This window comes from Mycteria americana, chromosome 18, assembly GCF_035582795.1.
Source record: "Mycteria americana isolate JAX WOST 10 ecotype Jacksonville Zoo and Gardens chromosome 18, USCA_MyAme_1.0, whole genome shotgun sequence".
NCBI lineage: Eukaryota > Metazoa > Chordata > Aves > Ciconiiformes > Ciconiidae > Mycteria > Mycteria americana.
In genome coordinates this window covers 10,069,241-10,088,800 of record NC_134382.1, presented here as the reverse complement: position 1 = coordinate 10,088,800, position 19,560 = coordinate 10,069,241, and the positions used below count along the sequence as shown (strand labels likewise).

The 19,560-nt window shown below is 55.2% G+C and overlaps 1 protein-coding gene across 2 annotated transcripts in view; it reads right to left on the bottom strand.

The window, feature by feature from the left end:
• Positions 1-4,819, bottom strand: part of PRDM16 (PR/SET domain 16) — a 353,263-nt gene extending 348,444 nt beyond the window's left edge. For both annotated transcript variants that reach the window (XM_075520498.1, XM_075520499.1), the window contains exon 1: positions 4,700-4,819. In XM_075520498.1, the coding sequence (XP_075376613.1) occupies positions 4,700-4,736 (37 nt within the window). In that variant the 5' untranslated portion in view covers positions 4,737-4,819. The remainder of the gene's footprint in view (positions 1-4,699) is intronic.
• Positions 4,820-19,560: the final 14,741 nt, after the last annotated feature.

Here is a 19,560-nt window from a genome sequence, read left to right as displayed (position 1 = left end):
TTGAAGCGCTAATTACACATCACCTTAATTAGCGGATCAACCCCCCCCTTCCCTGCCCGCCATCCCTAATTGCCTAATTGAACAGATCCGGGGCAGGGCGGGGGAGGGCGAAGCAGCCGCGGCTGCCGCTCCGGCGGGGACCCGGCGCCGGCGGGGACCCAGCTCCGCTCCGCACCTGCGCCGGCCCCGCGCAGCGCTGCGCGCCCGGCCGCGCTCCGCGCACACGGCCGCGGCCTTCCGCGCCCCGGCCGCCGGCTGGGCGAGCACGGAGAGCGCCCGGCCGCCGGGGAACCGGCGCCGGGGGGCTCGGGGGGGGGGGGGGGGCGGCGGGAGCCCCGCAGCGCCGTCCCGCGGAGCCGCTCCGGCGGGGAGCGCCGGCGGGCCGGGCCGGGCCGGAGCGGCAGCGCGGCCGCTCTCCGCCCTTCAGCGGCTTCCCGGGATCCGGCAGCGAGCCGCTGTCAGAGCCGGGGGGCCCGGCAGCCCGTTCCCCGCTCGGCTGCCGGGGCTCGGGGCAGGGGCAGGGCAGCGGAGGCGGCGGGCTTGAAGGTGGAAAAAAACCTCAGCGCCCGACCCCGCCGTAAACGTTCGTGTTCCGCTGCCGGAACCGGCTGCTCGGGCACGAGCAGGGTCGCCCAGCCAGAAGCGGTGCTTGGGCTCCCGCCTCTGCGCTCCCTTCTCCCCCCGCCGCCTCAGCAGCCTGAATAAAAAAATAACGGTGAAGGGGAAGCCTGTCCTCGGCGAAGGCGAAGCCCTAAACCGAGGAGCAGGTACCGGGGACCACGCTCAGAGGCTTGGGGAGGGCAGGGCTGGATTCGCAACCATTTTCCTGTCAATCCAGCCGGCCCGGGAGGATGCAACAGCTCTGGCTGAAAACTCAGACTTGAAACTTTGACTTTGTCATATTCCTAATAACGAAAAGCAAGCGGGACTGCAGAAAATACCGGCCACCGTTTTCCAGCACGAACATTTATTTAGAACCTGAGCTCCAACAACTGCCCATACGCGAATTATATTTGTCCTCTGCAAAACGTAACTCGGGGATTTCGAAAGGCAACGAGCGCGCTTTAAACGTGCAGCGCCTAACTCCTTTAGTCGCCGCCTCGCCACCTTCTCGTTAGCACAACAGAGACCGTCAGCGGTTGTAGAAGCTTCTCCCCGGGCACCGGTATTCTGTTTTCCCGCCGAAGGACGAGGCCCGTCGGCCGCGGGGCGGGGGCACGGCGCGGCCCTCTCCTACCTGCCCGCTCCGGCACAGCCCCTCGGCGGCTGCGGCTGGCCCAGCTCCCCGGGAGCGCCGGGGCCGGGCACGGGCCTTGGCGGCCCCCAATGGCCCGGGAAGCCCGGGGCCGGGTGCGGGGGGCCGGGGGCCGGTGCCCGCTCACCTGCAGCGCGGCAGCCCCGGGAGCGGCCCGGCCTCCCTCCCGCCGCGCCTTGGGGCTGCTGCGCCTCCTCGCACCCCCAGCAAGCCTCGTCTTTTGATTTACAGCCCCGAAGGCTCCCACCCCCAGAGGTGAGCGGTAAAGCCAGCGAAAACGGTCCTCGTCTCCGGGCCAGCTCCGCCGCCCCCGGTACCTGCCGTTCTCCCCGGGAACCGGATGAAAACTGCCGAGAATTTCACTCTACCCCCCCCCCCCCCCCAGCGCGCACACACGCGTTCATCCCCTTTCCGCGTTCATCCCCTTTCCAAGTCAGGTAATAGAGTCGAATTCCCAGAGGAGCCTCACATCTGCTTAAAATATTGTCCAATGAAATGAAATTCTACAACATATTGTGTTTTTAATGTACTGTATACTGCTGCCTGGCATACCTCGCCGGCCGGCCGTGTGTGTATCGCTTTAGCCCGGGATATACGCAGGCATTAATACATACGAGCAGAGGCTGACGGAGGCTGGAGCAGCTAGAACTGCGGGCGGGGAGGAGTGCTTGGGAAGGGACGTACGGGGTTTCGTGCAGTAACTGGAGTTCTCACTACCTTGCCGATGTAAATACAGCAAGATCCGTACACTCGTGTCCGTCTTTAATCTGTTTTGCAAATAAATACTCCTGGGATATTGAAACCTTAGCTTTGGACTACTGTTTTGAACTGTGATCCCTAAAAAATCCTCAGCTGAAACCCCATAAACCGTTGGGCCTTGTATTGTATTAAACACCTGATTTTAATCAGAGCTCAGCCTTCCAAATAGACACTTCCAGTTCGTATTAGCAGCGCTCGCTCAACGACCGGGGCTTTCGGAACTGCAGCTCCTTCTGCTGAAGGGAAGTAGTTGCTTCCAGGCGCAGAAGTCCCAACTCATCTCCCTAGCACTTAAGATAGCCAGGCACTGAAAACCTCTCAGTCCTCAAGCTGCAGAAGCTTGCTTAACCGCTACCGAGCTGGGAGAGCTGACGGGGGAGGCCGGGGCAGCCTCCGCCGCTCGCACCGCGCTGAGACGCGGCCGGCCCCTGCCCGGCACACACGGGCACATCTGCAAAAACCCGGCCCCTGCCCTGCACACACGGGCACGTCTGCAACCCCCGGCCCCTGCCCGGCACACGCGGGCATGTCTGCAAAAACCTGGTGCCTTTTGCAGAAGCAAAAAGAAAGAGAAGGAAAAAAAAAAAAAGGAAAAAAAAGAAACTATAAATATTCCACTCTATTCAACCTCGCTTGCACAGCCAAGAGAGCTCTGAAAATTACCCTTCTCCCGAACAACCTGAAACAATAAGTGATGACTTTTTTAAAAAGTTATTGTTTGAACGGGGGCGTTTAAACGCGTGTGTTTATTGCGAAGAAACTCGCAGGATTAATTGAAAGACCACTTCCCAAATCGCGTGGCAGCGATGTGCTGACAATGTCGGTCCCGCCGGCTGTCCGACACCCCCGCCTCCCAGCAGCCGTTCTGCGTGCGGGGCTGCGCGGCTCGGGGCTCGGAAGGGGCCCGGGGGTCACCGCCCCAGGCCCGCGGGGCGGTTTGGGGAGCTGGGGCCCCTCAAGGGAGCGCACTGTGGGGTGTAGCCCCCCCCAGGGTAAATTGTTGGGCCTTGGGCTTGTGTCGTTTTGAAGAGCCAGGCGCGGAGCGGCGGCCGGCGCTGGGCCACCGCCGGACTTGCCGCTCCCGCCACCGAACTCGGCAACAAAGCCGGGCTTTAAGGAGAGCCGGGCTTTAAGGAGAGCCGGGCTGCCCCGGGCAGGATTTGCGAGAGTCCGGGAAGGACAGCGGGGAGCCGGGAGCAGCCCTGCAGCGAGAAGCGCCCGCTGACCTTGAGGGGCCGAGAAGGCTCCCGAATCGCGAACCGGAGGGACGAAAGAAACCTTTGAGCCCACGTGCGAGCCTGCGCTCCCGCCGCCCGGCACCGGGCTTTGAAACCGCCCCCGGTGTTGCCCCCCGAACGGTGTTTCCCGCCGCGGGGCCGGGGCTCGGGGCGCCGGCTGCCCGCCTCGCCCGCGGAGCTCTCCCCTCCGAGCTGCCACGGCCCGCGGCAGGGCCCGGGGGTGCCGGGGAGCCCCGCACGGCCCCGCCGTCCGGCTCCCGAGGTCCCCCCGACAGCCGCCCTGAGGAACGGCCGGCGACGGGACCGAAGCAGCCGCCGCTGCTCCCCAAATCCGAGCGCTACCAGCAGAGGTTCTAGCAGGGCGCAGGCTGCGCTGGGGCTGGTGCAGCCTCCAGAGATTTCGCACAGAGCCGGAGCGAAAGAGAAACTAAATAATAATAATAATAATAATAATAATAATAATAATAATAATAATAATAATAGAAGTACAGACGGGCTGCCCGGGCACCGAGATCCTCTGCTGCACCGAGCCTAACAGTTAATCGGCGAGGAAGGAGACCGAGCGCTTACAGCTGGGCTCTACGGGAGCGGGGGCGAAAAAGCCCCGCTCTTCCCTACAAAAGCCGCACTCTCCTCCTCCGAAAATCCAGGCTAAAAACGATTCGAAAGAAAGAAAGGAAAAGGGTCCGGTGGAAGACGGAGGAAAGAGCTGCGCGAGACTTACGAGCTGCAATTCCACCCCCAAGTAAATTTTAAAAAATTAAAAATTAAAGACACTCCCCCACGCTCCCCTCCCCCAGACCTTCTTAACCCCCAGCTGGGACACCCGAGCTGCCTTCAGGATCTTCCCTCTGGACCTGCGAATCCAAAGCCCCTCACTGAGCGCGGATCCATTTTTGCTACAAATTCTCTTCCTTCCCTCTCCTCGATAATTGTTCCCGAGACCAGAAGGGTTTCTTTTTCCCCCCCGGCTGCCTCTGCCTGGCTCTCCCCCCCCCTCGCCAGCGTTAAGTCTCTCCGGCTCTCGCAGGCAGATGCCAAACGCAGACCTCTAGCGCCCACTATTTCAAAAGCCAGGAATATTATTTCACAAGACTTGGAACGACTCAATAAAAAAAAAAAAAAAAAAAAAAAGTTGCTATCCCCTTTCGTCAACTTCCAGCTAACTTTCGCTTTTCTCCCCCGGCCCCGCGCGGCTCGCCGTTCGCCCGCGGCGCCCCGCTATAGCGCGCCCGGGCGCGGCGCGGAGCGGCGCGGAGGAGCGCGGAGGAGCGCGGAGCGGCGCGGGACGCCCGTTCTCCGCGCACACGGGGCGGGCGGCGCGGCTGGCCGCCGCCGCGGGGAGGGAGAGGGGCTGCAGCCCCGCGCAGCCCCCGGCCCGGCTCCGCGCCCGCCCGCCCGGCCGCCGGGGAGGCGGGAGGCGGAAGAAGGGAGAGAAAGGACCTACTTTTGGGCAGTTTTCTCGCCCTCGCCTTGGATCTCATCGTGTCGGCTTGTGGATTCCTCTCCTCCTCCTTGAGCCCAGAAGCAGCTACACACTATCTTCATCTCCCAAGCATTGTCAGTTTGGACACCTTCGCACATGCGCACAGAGCATTCAATCTGACACCCTCACCAGGGCCAAAAAAACTTTCCAATGTATTCATCATCATCAGGGGTTTTTTTTTTTTTGGTTTTTTTTTTCCCTGTCCTATCCTCTTCTTCAGACCACTTATCTCTCCCCCCTCCTCTCTCCCAGCACCATCGCAGCCTTCCCCTGATCTGCCCCTTTAAGAAAAATCAGCCCTCTCCGCTCCTAACCCTCCGCACACTGACCTTACACACTGGACAATATTTAAGGATCAAGGTGCCATCCCATAAAGAGGTGATTATCATTATATTATTATTATTATTACTACTACTAAATAGCAATGCTGTAGAGAGACTGTTGACGGATGTCATCTTGTAACTGTACATATTTTAGACATGCTTTTATTTTCAGTCTGAAAAATTTATTTACAGTGACTTTTCAGCCAGTGCCTGCCTGTATTTTCTTCCTTTTTCCCCGTTTTCCCCTCTTGCCCCCTCGGGCTCAGGGGCTCGCATAACTTTTAAAATACCCTCATTCGCGCTTTGTGTTTGCCGTCGTTTCTCGCGTTTCTCCCACAACGTTTGCTGCTCGACACCGGCGCTCGACAGCCTTCGCTCCCTCTCCCCCGGCTGACCCGTCTCTGCTGGTGAAGGCTGTCACCCCCCCAAGGCCACCCCGCAGCCCTCGCTGCCCTTCCCGGCGGTGCGCCCTGCGCGGAACGGCCGCCGCCGCTCCGCGGGCAGCTCCGCGGGCAGCTCCGCGGGCGGCAGCTCCGCGCTCCGCGGGCCGCCCCCGCTGCCGCCCGCCGGGGAGGGCCGGGAAGCGGCGCGGAGGGGCGGCGGGCCCCGGCCCTCGGCTCCCCGGCGGGCAGCGGCCGTCGGGCGGCGCGGAGCTCCCGCGGGAGCGGCGGGGACGGGGAGGGCGGCGGCGGGCAGCGGGTGCCGTGCCGCTCGCTTCTGCCTTTCAGGTGGAAGGCAGCGCGCTCGGGAAGCGGTCCCGAGGGACGGGGGAAGCCGGGAGACGCGCGGACACCCGAGAAAAGGGGGGAGAGGAAGGAAAAAGCACCCCAGGGAGCGATGCCGGCGAGCCCCGCAGGACCTGCCCGCCAGCCCCGGGAGCGAAGGTAGCGAGAGCCCCGGCAGAGCCGCTTTGAAGAAAGGAGCGAAGTGTAAATAGCCCGGTGATTGATGTGCTGTCTTTGACTGCGGAGAAAGCACTATTTTAATTCAAGTGGCCAGGTCAGATGGTCACGGAAGAAGGTTGAAAGGTAGGATTTAATGAGATTAATATGGAGAGAGGGAGAGAGAGAAAGCGCGCGCCTTCATAAACATTCAATAAAATAATCGGGTCGGGGAGAGCGCTCTGATTTGCGCTCGAGGTGCTAACCCGTACCGGGGCTCAGCGAGCAGAAAAATCAGGAGCCCTCTCGCTGAAGGGCATGGCAAAAACAAAGCAAAACTTCTGCGGGTGCGTCAGGTCTCTGCTGGAAGCCATTCTGCCAGCTGCACTTTTGCCCTGCAGGTGGAAGCGGGGAGGGGGGAATATTCTTGCTAATTACCGGTTTTCCCCTCCTCAATAAACTCTTTAATTGCAAATGGGAGCAGGGCCCTTTCAGATGCTACCTAGGAGCCAGCGTTAAAGGGAAGGGTGGTGGAGCAGGAGTCCAAATAAAATAAATACTTTTGAAGGGAACTTGTAGCCACGTGTCGCCTAAAATGTTGAAATGGTGCCTGTGAATTCCTTCCTCGAGGACGCGTTAGTGCACAGGTAGCCGTTTCACTGCATGGCGGGCACCCCGAGGTTGGAAAAACAAGCTCTTCTGAGCTTCACCGGTGAAACAGGAGCTCTAATGTTTCCAGTCCATTGAAATATTTCTTCCAACGATCTTGGACGCGAGCTGTCTCCCGCATCCCCCCACCGAGCTGCTCACGGGACAGACAGATTTCAGATTGAAAATGTCGTCCCGGGTTATTTCTCCCTGTTATTCCAGCGGTCTTCTGGCAGAAGACGCCGGCTGCGCAGGGGACGGGCTCAGCCCCGACCCGAAGCAAAGCCGCGGAACGGCGGCTGCCGAGGAGAGGATGCCCCGCTGGCCGCGTCCCCCTCCCCGAGCCGGGAAAACAAAGGGCACGGAGGGCCCGAGCGACCGGCCACCGGGCCGGGACGGAGGGCACGGCTGCCCGGAGCCGCGGCCGGTGCTCTCCCGCAGCCCTCCTCCGGCACAAGCCTGGCTTTTGTTTCCTTGCCAAAATCTCCTGCATCCCCAGCATTCAGATTCCCCCTAGGAAAGAGTTCCTATGGTAAATAAGCACGCACTAGCGGACCCGCTCGCAGATATTTTGGGAGACGCAAAGCGCTTTCGGGGGTGTCCGGGGGGTGGGGGGGTCCTCCAAGCTGATGCTTCTGCAAACGAAGCCGCCGAGAAGCGATCGAAAAGCCGTCGTGCGAGCCGGCGGCAGCCCGACCAAGCCGAGGGTTGGGGTTGCCCTCAGCTTGCCTCGGAAATCAGTTGTCTTCTCTTGCATTTCTCACTCGCCCTGGCCGCCTTTACTGCCGGGCCCAGGCGAAAGGCTCAGCGGGCGGGAGCCGAGCTCCCTCCGCCGCCGGCGGGCACGGCAGCGGGGCGGCAGCGCTCGGGCTCGGGCTGCGCTGTTGTCGGGCCGGGAGGCAGCGCTGGAAAGGGGGGGGAAAAATAGAGGGGGGGAAAAAAAAAAAAGGGAACGAATTTTTAGCTGGAGGTGTGGGGGGGGGGTGCTGGCGGCGGAGGGCAAGGCGTGCGGGAGAGGACACGCTGCCGTCCCCGACGCGAGCGGGGTCCCTTCCAGCGCCGGGCACGGGCCGGCGGTTGCGGTTCAGCAGCCGCCCGCCCCCGGGAGCGGGCCCCGCTCCACAAGCTCGCCCTGAGCCCAAAGGCTCTGGCGGCGGCACGGCTGGAGGCGAGGGCAGGGAGCCGGGCAGGCTGCGGGGACGGCGTGTCCTGCCGGGGAGCGGCCGCCCGACCCGCCGCTCTCGGGCCGGGCTCGTCCCTCCTGCGCGGGCAGAGACGGACCCACGGCTGCCGAGGCTGCCTCGCCGCTTCCCAGACGTGAACCCCCGGGGGAGGCAGCGGGGCTCCTGCGGCACGGCCAACCCCCGAGCACGGTGTGCGGTCGGGGCCGGGAAGAGCCCCGCAGCCCTCCCCGAGGCTCCCGCCGGCACAGCCCGCCCGGCCGGGCGAGCATCCTGCGGCTGCCGCCGCCTTGTGCGGCTTGCACCTGTTTGAGTGCGTGTCGCTTCCACGGAGGATGGCAAATTAATTAGCGTGGAGGAAGGGAGAGGGGCCAGGAAGCTTCTCGGTTGCCCCGGGTCAGCCCAGGTGGCTGCCAAGGACCTGGCACAGGGAGCCGGCGGCCCCTGCCCGGCCGCGGTGCCCACGCAGGCGGCCCCGCACGCCCACAGACACGAGTGCTCCGCCACTTGGCAAGAAGCTCTCCCCAAGGCGAGCGTGGGGCACCCCCGGAGCGGCTGAAGGGGACAACGACTCCCCCGGAGGTGGCCGCTTTTCCGCCGAGCCTTAATAATTTTCTCCTGCGGGGAAACGAGCAGCCTTTCCCCTTTCCACCACACGCGTGTCAGGGGAGAGGGACCCGCCGAGCCCCGACGCCGGGCAGGGCACAGCCGAGGCGGGTGGCTGGCCAGGTCCGGGGGTGCGGGCAAGCCGGCGGCAGTGAAATCCGCCTGCTAAGAGTTTATATCATCCGCCCGAGCTCCTGTTTGCACCTTCATCTCTGCTTCCTCGCCCAGCCAATATACATTTCAACACACACACGCCGCAGCGTGCCACATGCATTTCAAGGGGGATTCACGGCAGCCCTGTAAAGGGGGGCTCTGGTGCGGCTGTAATTTACGGGTGGGTTGCCTGGCATTTTCACTGCAAAGCCCCGCGTTCCCAGGTAGTTTATGAAGCCGGCTTTGAAAATACGCTCCAGGTGAAGCTTTGCGTGCGAGCCTCCCGGAGCGGTTTTGCTCCCAACCGGCTGCAACGCCGCTGCCTCCCCCCGCCCTGGGCTGCCCGGGGGCTCGGGCCGGGGGCTCGGGGCTGGCACCCGTTCGGCAAGCGGGGACGGGGAAAGGCGTTTGGCGAGCTGTTATGCACAAGTGTTTTTAAGCAGTAAAGAAGATTAAAATGGTTGAGATAGTCCGGCTTGTCCGGGAGCTGCCGCACATACAGAGTAAGCCCTTTCCCTTCCAAGGATTTTCGCGTAAATTACTTATTGTTTCTGCGCGACGTTGCGGGGAGATTAGACCGAGAATTAATATTTTAAACTACGCAAGATCCCCGTGGCATACGCGGGGCTGCTCTCCCTTAGGGTCGGCGAGCCCCGGACAGATTAGGCGGTAAGAATGTCACACGCTTCCCTAGAGATTTTTCCTTTCTAATCTGCCATTAATAAGCGGAGGAAGCACACACACACCCGCCACGTTGTAATTAGGGTCTGCCTTAAACCCACGCAATCAAAGAGCAGCTTGCCTTTCATCCCCGCCGGTGCCAAGGCATTTCAACACCTTTCGGACGCGGTGTAAAGCCCCGGTTCCCTGCGTGATGCAGGCGCAAGGGGGCAGTTAAGGACAGCCCGGGAGCCCGGCGGGCCGCGGGGTCAGCGCGGCGGGAGCGGGGCCGGGGCCGGGGCCGGGAGCGGGGCCGGGGCCGGGCGGGCTGCACCGCGCCGGGGAGCCTTGGCCCCGCCGGGGAGCCGGCCGGCGGGGAGAAAGTTTGTTTGCTTGCACAGCAGCAGCCCTGCTGCCTGCCCTCAGCGGCGGGAGAGTGGGGGAAAAAAAAAAAAAGAAATAAAAATTAAGAAATAATTAACGTATCCAAGGCTGGCTGCTGCCTCCCCGCCGTTACGAGCCGGTCAGGCGGCCCGGGCTGGCGAGCCCCCGAGCCAGCGAGCCGAGCCGGGCTCCGCCCCGGCCTCGCCGGGGTCTCCGGCCGCCCGGTGCCGGTGCCCGCCCGGTGCCGGTGCCCGCAGCCGAGGCGGAGGAGCCGGCGTCGGTACCCGCGGCGGGAGCGGCTCGGGACGGCGCTCCGCGCTCTTTACTCGCAGGCAAAGAGCGATCTATGCTGGGTCCGGGCAGGCGTGTCCCCCACCCAACAGACCCCGGTGGCTCCTTTCCCGAAGAACCCTATTTGCACCCTCGTTGGTTTAAAAATCATTGTTTTTACCCGAAAACCTTTGAGAAGCTGCAGAAGAAACACCGCTCTGAGAAAGACAGAAATGCCTGCGTTTTGTACAGAAAAAAAAAAAAAAAAAAAGTCACCCTTGCTGGTCCTCTTAGCGATGAAATACATAGGGGGGAAGGTCAATATCATTGCAAAACCTCTGCATGCGTGTTACTGTCCTGCAGCTCACTTTCCTGTTACTTAAGCTGCACTGAAATCGGTCTTTGCATCAAAATGCGTTTATCAGACTTTTTTTTCTTATTTCTGGAAGAAAACACTGGCTCCTCTGGCCATGAAAAAATACCGTGTAAATTGCCATTTAAGATTTTTCAAAAAACATGTTCAGCTATAAGAATTCCTTCGAATTCGTTACACTCCACTATGCAAGGCTACGCCTTGCTGGTCCAGGGGAAGGTAAAAATGCACGTCCTAAAATAAGAAGTCGTAAAAAGAAAAGCGACATTTACATTTGAATATCTAACTTGAACAGTATTATAATTACAATCGTAAAAGATCGTGCACTGTTGTCTTTAAAACGCCAGCCTATGAACAGACAGTTTTCGGAGGATGTAAACACAGCAGTTTTAATCATGACGGTCTCTTGGAATGAAGGGAAATTAAGGAGTTATAGCAATTTTTTTAGACGTTTGATCAAAATATTTTTGCCCGGAGGATGCTTGCCAAGTGAAAGCAAAATGGAAATGATGGGCGCTGTAATTCGGCAAAGAGTTCTGTGATGGAAGGAGCCCAAGTCCCCGGTCCCTCGGGGCAGGGGGCTCTCGTTCCCCCGGGCTCGGGAAGGGTCCTCCCCCGCGGGAGGGGCACCGGGAAACAGGTACGAGGCGAGCAGTGTTCGAGCAAACGTTTTTCAACCGAAATCCCGTATTCTGCGGACAGTACAACGATCTCTATCGCCTTTCTTCCCGGAATTAACAGCACTCCCCCCTACTTAAAGGTGAAGCGAGCCACGGCACCCAGCGAGAGGCGGGGGCGGCCCGTGGGCTCCGGCCCGTGGGCTGCGGCCCGTGGGCTCCCCCCGAGGCCGGCCAGCGGGCCGCCGGCGGAGCAGCACCGGCGGGACATCCCCCCGCGGGGAGGGGGACAGCCCCCGCGGGAGGGGGACAGCCCGCTCCCCCTCGGCCAGCCCGCAGCCACGGCCGGCGGCCCGGGCCGCCGCACCGGCGGCTTGCAGCCCACGGGGAGAGTGTCTGGAGTTTTCCGGGGGGAGGCGAGTGACCCGAAAACCGACCCAACTGCATCCGCTGTCCCGCCCAAGAGCGGTGCCCTCCCGGCCAGAGCACAGCCCGCTCTGGAGGTCACCCCCCTCCCCTAACGCTCCCCAAGCCCCGACGGGAGCCCCGGAGGGGCCAGAGCTCCCAGAGCGGAGGGGAGCCCGGGGAGGGGGGGGGGGCGTGCCCCCTTGCTCCCTGGTCTTCCCACTGTACGGGGAGGGGGGGTCGGTCCCCGAAGCCGCCCGGGGTCCGCCCCGATGCCGCCGGCAGCGCCCGGCGCTGCCCCCTCCCCAGCCCGGGGCGGGGGGGGCCGAGGCGGCCCCGCTTCTCCCCCCGCCTTCGGACGGGGCAGAGGCGCGGAGCCCCCGCGAGTTCCGCGCCCGCTTTGCTTGCGCTTCCCCCGCTACCGATGGCTGCAGCGGAGCTAGCTGTATAATTATTAGCTATTAATTGAGTTCAAGACCTTTTATGGCTATGGGAAATGAGGAGTCCGACCACTAATCCCAAGAAGGGGCTGCGCACAGCCAAGAGCCATGAAAAAGCCATCCAGGGCTGGCTGGGCCCGGCCTGACACAATGCCCCTGGGGGCGGGGAAAGCATTAACGAAAAAAATTCATTAGGTGAAAATTATAGAAACTTTAAACCGAGGGATTTATTTACGAGATCCCTTCGGGGGCTGCCACTCGAGAGCGGGGGGAGCAGGGGGCAGAGGTGCGGGAGCCCCGCGGCGATGCTCGGCTGGGGCGAGGGGGGACGGGGCTGCCCCGGGCTTCCCCGCCCGCGCCGTCGAGCGGTACCCGGCGAAGGTGAGGAGCGGCGGGCAGGGCCGGTCCCGGGGCTCGGCCGGTCCCCCCCGCATCCCCATGGAGCAGGGGGGTTCTTCTTACCGCTTCAGCTTCCATATAGCCTTATCTTTACACGCTTCCACCTTCCAATTAAACTTTCCCAAATTGCCAAAAAGCCTTATTTGCATGCAAGGGACTCCGTTCAAAGATGCTAACTTATTGTCTCCTCTCAGAACTTAACATTTCTCTCTTCAGTTCCCACTTGAAAGAAGTTTTAGAACAGTATTCAAAGACTGTCCAAACGAACAAAACCTTCCCCTTTGCTAGGGAGAGAAATCCGGTGTATTCAATAAGAGGGCATATTCTCAGAAGTTTGCAGATTTGGTTTTAAAGGCTGTATTGTTCGTGCCTTTTTCCTGAAACTTTTTTTTTTCCAGAGAACGGCTCACATGCCTGCAAAGGATTATTAAAATAAAACATCATAGAGCTTCCCCCCCCCCCCCCCCTTCTTTTTTCACTGTTTAGAACTACTTCTCTGGAAGAGCTTTCCAAGCATACCCCCTGCCCCCCAAGTCATAATTAAGAACACTATTTTTTTTTTTCCTAGCGAACAAGAAAAGTAAAGAATCAAACCCTTTTCCAAATGCTCCTTTTTCTTTAAAGAGTAACAGAATCCTGTATTTCAGAAATACTTATCTGTTACAAATACACCTGAAAAATATTCTTGGTGCTGAATAGATGTTGCTCGTCTACAGCAGAACAAATCAGAGCAGTGAGACTCTCATACCGGGCAAAGCTAGAAGCATCTCCGCGAGCATAAAATAAACGCAGACTACAATTCTTACTGGGTTTGCAAAAGCTGTTTAAAAGGTGACAGGATCTCTGCCTTCAAATCTCCCCCCGCCCCCCCCCGCATTTTCCTTTTTAAGATTAAAAGAAGATGATCCAATGAGCTGGGGATGTAGAAACTCCTTTTGGGAATGCGATAAACTGCAAAAAGCCAGTGGCAACCCATTTATGATTAACTCCTTTTTATAACGGTGCATAATGGAAGCGAACAGGGACCCGACGGGACATGACCATATTTTATTCATTTAATACAAAGCAGCTTTAAAAAAAAAAAACCAAACAAAACCACACAACCCACCCTTTAAAAAAACGCGGCTCAGAGCAGAGCGGGAGGGCCGGGGGAGGAGGAGAACTTATGGGGTGCGATGCGATTTCCCCGCGATCCCCGCTCACCGGCCAGGGTGTGCGGTACCCCCGCCGTGCCGGCCAAACGCACCGCAGCCCGGGCGGGGCCACCGCCCCGGCCCCACGCGTGTCGCCGGCCCCGCCCGTCTCGGGAGCGCGGGGCGGTGGGAGGGCGGGCTCCGGGCAGCTCCTCTGCGTGGGGGGGGACACGGGACCCCCCCAGCCCCACCTGCGGGCGGTGCCCCCCGCGCAGCCCAGGGCCCCCGGGGCGAGCCCCCGGGCAGGGGCGGTTTCCCAGCCCCGCAGCCCCTCGCCGCCCGCGGCCGGGCTCTTCCCCCCAGCCTGAGGAGCGGTACCAAACCTCTCGTGGAAGCACGGAGGTGTGCAGAGAGCACAAAGAGCTCCTGTCCCCGGCGCTGCGGACCATAACCAGGGGCGGGAAAGTGTTTAACAGCTCCTCGAAGGGACTGGTGTCCCCTCCCTACATCCCCGTCCAAGGGAAAGCCATCAGGACCAAACCCAATCCTTTTAACCGTAGGGGAACCAAGAGTTCCTTTAGATTTACAAATTAAGGAAGACTTACTGTAGAAAGTAACTGTAAGAACATGTGTTAAAATGCAACAGAAAGGATCTCATCGATTTCCATGAGAGGTGGATTGTATCCAGGAAGAATGAGTCAACTTCATTCCTTGAGTCCAACTCACTGAGCTAAAGAGAATTACACCAGGCATGAATTTGGATCATCTCCCTCCCCCTCGTTTCATGTATTGCTGTCCAGCTAATTATCTCTTCGGTGGTGTTATGGGCTAGAGCGAGATGGGAATTTAAAAAAAAAAAAAGCTTCTCATCACTGGAAAATAATGATTTGACAAATATTTTTTTCTCCCCACTATCACATCAGTTACAAGTAATTAGTCAGCCAGAGTCACACACAAGACAACATGATCCAGCGCAGGAAAGAACAGCTTAGTGGTTAGGGCACAGGGAGGAAGAAAGAGGAGGTCTTCTACATATCACAGAAACGCCCGTGTTCCTGGCTGTTTGTCCTGCTGCTAATTCTTGTTTCTCCTTTACCCACATGTTTAGTGTTAAACTTTGCAAGGTTTTGGTTTAATTTCCATGGAGGAGATGAAAACTCTTGAAGCCACTGAAATGTTTCCTAACCAGCTCTGTTCTTGCACTACAGAGGGATGCTCTTCAGTTCAGAGGAAAAAGCAGCGTGTTCAAGTAGAGAAACCTTTCTCCAATCACACATGTTCATTCACCACGGCGACAGTGTTTTATTTTACAGGTGGAAGAATAAACTACTTGTACTTTAAGAGATTTGGGTTGAAATCTCAGAATACAGTGACGGGAGCAATGGAGCAACAAATACCAATGCACTGTCAGAGTTTTGGTCTTTGCATTCAGAAACCCAAAGTTTCACACAGACCCTCCCAGACTTCTGTTAACGCACATATCAAACCTCTAGAAGCAAGACCATTAGGCTTTCCAACCTTACTGTTAAGTTTTTAGCCCACAAATTGGCTATGTGAGAACTTGTGGCAATCCCATAGGAATTCAGCAGTTCTGTTGTTAGAACAACGAGGCACAGCTAGTGATAAGCTAATTGATGAACAGTTAGAAACCAAGCTCCATTTAAAGAAGTAGTTAGAAAATGAAATGCAAATATATACAAAATATCCAATGGTTTCTATGAATATAAATGTCTGTCTACCTCGTGACTGCTATTTTCCAGCCAGCTTTCCAACCAGTGCAGCCTTTGCAGTTCTGTATCTACAATTGTACCATTTATAAGCCAGGAGCCCACCTTGCCCATATGCTTGTTCCTACAGTGACTCATGTTCCATTGGGTTTATTCCTGTGAAGACTTGTGTTAAAACAGAGGAAAGAGCAGAACCTTTGGGGAAGGAACACTACATTTTGGAAAGCACCAGACATACTCACTATTCCCTGTCAAAAAAATGAAAGCGCTGATTTACATCCTGTGTAGGGGAAAGGCTTTTACAATTGGTATAGCATTAAAAGTAAAAAAAAAAAAAATTAATTTGATACCTGGGTCAAACAAAAGTCTTGCTGAATAATAGTGTTTACCCAATACCTAAAAAATAGTCTTCCTAGAGGAATACACTCAGGGAGGAAAAACTCATAAGTTATCCAGCTAAGGCATGGCAGATTAACTTTACTTCCATTCCATTGATCTGTTGAAGCCTCTCCAATCAAGCTTCCCTGAAAAACAAAGCTTACCACCACTGGCAGCATTTGCTGAATTCCAGAAGAAATTAAATACCTATTCCTTTATCTCCAAGCGGTAGCTCTGAAGTAACACACTGCAAGCAGAACTGTGCACCTAGCCCGACTGCTACAGGCTCCTCGCTTCTGCAGGGGAATTTCTTCCCTACCCTCACAATTACAGAGCAGCACGTGCCAGCTGCCCGCGAGCTCACGCTGCCGCAGCTCACCCCGGCCCACCCCAGCCGTGCAGCTGGGGATGCGCAAGGGATGCACGCTCAAGCCTCTCACTTTCTAGGCACCGTCTGTGTGATTTCAGCTCTAGCACCTATCATTTAACAGCTACAAAACATCTGTATTGGCAGAGTCCTGCAGGTACAACTCCACCCAAAGTATAAAGGCGTTCAGAAACCAGCCATCTCCAGCACTGCCTGTAAGCGTTAAGGTTAGTATTTAGTTACTCTCTTTATATTAAGTGGAAAAAACAAAGACAAGGAACTTTCCAGGTAATAGTTGGTCTGACGAGTTGCAACTCAGGGATCCAAAAGGGCACTGTTCTCAGGACTAGTTCCGACTCTTCATCATAATTTCTATACAACAAAAGGCAAAACACAAGTTGTGGCACTTCCCATTAAAGATAAGCAAGGTGCCTTCCAGCCAGAGCGCGTGTTTCTAAACAACCGACCAGAGCACCCGCCTAAGGAGGCATCCTCTGTCGCGATTCCTATCGTTCCCAGTTCTATCACATCACCTGCTGTGTCAGGCCTTTCACAGGAAGCAAACCCAAAACTGCTGCTGCCAGAAAGGCAAAGTTGCTCCTGAGGCCCGGCGTGGGCAGGATGTTCCACAGGGCGAGTCCTGCAAAACCAAAGCAAAGACCTGAACGTGGCTTTTACAGGTTCCCAAGGCAGAAAAAGGTTCCCTAGCCACTCTCATTTTCTTGTGGTATCAAGGCCCATTGCCTTGACCCATCTAAGGGAGCCCCATTTCCTACTTTTCCCCAGCAGGTTGGCAGATTAAGCCTTTGAGTGAAGGCAGAGCTCTCTCATGAGATTGTTACTGCTAAAAGAAGAGAAAACTCATCTCACAAAGAGTTCCCAAAAAAGGATTACATGTTTTTTATATGAAAGCACCATAGCAAGCTGCAAACTTGAATCCATTCGATGGAAAAGGACATCTCATTTTTCTCTTACAGTCTTGTTTCATTCATTTACTGTACTGAAGTTGCCCACTGTACTGAAGTTGCCCACTGTACTGAAGTTGCCCACTGTACTGAAGTTGCCCACTGTACTGAAGTTGCCCACTGTACTGCTGGAAGAGTAGCTTCCAGACTCACTGATGAAAGGCTATAGGAGCAAAATGGTATTATGGTAGGATACTTACATCCTCTATGCAATGCCAAAGCTATGCAGGACACTCAAAAAGAGCTCCCAGTTTTCAGAACAAATCATCTTTGAAGTCGCCATGTAAACACCAGCAAAGAGCCAACAGCGCAGGCAAGCACATCGCACCAAAACAAATTCGGCAGCAATGCAAATATTCTGGCTCCACGTCCTGCAGTCAGACTACACTGTCTGATGTTACACAGGGTATTCCCAAAAAATCGGCATCCCTGCAGAGAAGCTTTGCAGAATGCTGCTGTACACTGCCGTTAGCTTGAGAAAAACTTGCGTATTTCTCAGCAGTTAGCTACAACACAACATCTCACAACAGTGCCAGTAGTGCTGCTTCCCAATATATACCTGAAGACCTTCTCATATTTTCACTCCCGATTCTTTTAGAACCCTGAAACAGATACATCACGAGTTGCTTGACTACCATTCAGCTGCAGTTTTGTTCCTTCAGTATAAATGAGATGGGGAAATAGTTTCATTTCTCTGAAGTATAAAGTTAAATAGAGCAAACTGAGAAGTTTCTTTGAAAATAATGGCGTGAGATCACCCATACAGCGATTTTAAATGGCTCAAATAAGAGCAGTACTTGCATTTAGCAAGTACATCCTGAGGAACAGGAGGCTTTCTCAGTTTCAGCCACTTGGGTGCATTACAAGGGGGACAGTGCTCATTCATATGGGGAACATATTTTCTATAAAATTATTACTAACAGCTTTTTAACTCCACTCTTAAACAACCCAGAATGTGAATCAATTAAAGATTGCACAAGGACTTGACGTTTTCAAGGGAATTTGAGCCTTAATGAATTATTTTGTCACAAGCTCAGCTGAATGAACCATCTAGGCAGTGAAACATTTTATTCCTAAGTATATCGACCACTAAACCAGGGCTGGCAGGGCACAACACGGGTGTAAAGAATGACTGAAATAGTAAAATCCAGTGAAGTCGCAACAGGAGAAGTGACCAGTGCCCCCCGACTTTACAAAATAGGTAGGAATGGCTGCTCTTTGAGACCAACACTCAGCTTTGCAAAAGCTCTGGCAACAAAGCAGGTCAGCATTTCTGCATTGTAGTCATCTCAGCCTTTAATTTTTACAGCTGGCCCTGTTTATCACAGCCTAACTTTCACTAGAAAAGGAAAAACTGTCACTTTAAACAAAGCCATTCAAAACTCTGCATCTGGCTATAAATAAATCGTAGCAAACAAGATTTATGTTCTTGGTGTTATCATTTATGTTCTCAGTGTTGTCAAACCTAGACACTGCTGGCTTCCCAAGCAAACCACAGTTTAGTATTTTTCCCCCTATTAAACACACATGAACTAATACTAACATTGTTTATTTTCTCATCATTCAGGTTGTTGGAAAGTCATATTTCCAACCATTGCACCATTTAGCCATTTTCTCACTGTTCATACAAGCATATATTGCACAATGAAATTCTGGATGCTTCTGTATTAATAACACACCCATATTTATCATACATATGGTCCAGATCTGGAAAATACTCAGACGACTTTGGGCATATAAACTATCACAAACTCACAGAAGCAAGAGATGATCTATTAAAGAATAACCAAAACCCAGAATACCTCATCCGAGAACAGAATCACAACTCACCAAACTGCCTATTCAATGGGTAACCCCAACATTTTTGTCACTCAAGTGGCTGCATTTTAGCAAAAAATTAAGAAGATTACAATAAAAGAATTTTATTCTGGAAGGATGAGAAAAAATGTTAAATATGTTTTTATGGGAGAAACAGAGATACAGAGCTAGCTTGAAAACTGAAAATCTCTCATGCCCTGATCTATAAATAAAACTAGTTGGGCTTTTCTTTTGTACTAAATTTAAAGGAAAGTCTTTTCCATGGAGAGTTTTCTTTAAAACAAACTATGCCCCAGAAGGACTTTAATGATGGCGTTTCCAACAAGCAGCATGAATGAATTAAACAATAAATGCAGGAAGAAAGCAGCTGTATTTTTCTTTAATAGAAGCAGATGAATGTGTAGTTCAAACATGGCTGTGTTCTCGGGGAGAAAAGGACGACTCCTGACAGTTCTCACCCAGATTGCCACAACAGTTTTCCTTCACCGTGTACTCCAGCACCTTGGCTCAGGTGCACTTTGCCCTCTAGCATCACAAAAAGCTTCGAGGTTAGCTCCAGTGACCATCAAGCAGAAATTCCAAGTTCTGTTGCATACACAGTACCAACTTAGTCAGCTCTCTTCTCCGTGTTATCCATGGGCTATGCAGGGGAAGGGGAGGAAAGATACTTGGCTCTCCTTGATAGAGTCAGCTCAGGTCTACCATCACCACACAGCAATCAGAGCCTAACTGCTTGTCTTTATTCAACTTCTTCCCTTTGGGGATAAACCCCAAGGTTTTCTGTAATTACTCAGTCCAGAAATCACCGAGGTCTCTCTCTTCTCCTCACAAAAAAAAAAATCTCACAATGTCCTACTGGGAGCCAGAAGTTTCAAAATAACCCATTGAGAGGGACACCAAAAAAGTCTCCAGCAATTCATCTGAACATAGACAAAATACTGTGACTGAAGCAAGCTCGGGAGATTCGGTGGCACTACAGGAGAGCCTGCTGTACTTTTCTAGAACAGCAGCCGGTGCTTGTTAGCCTAGCTACAGCCACCAATTATTTCCATTGGGCATTTCAAACAGATACCCTCACCTTAACGTCCTGACCA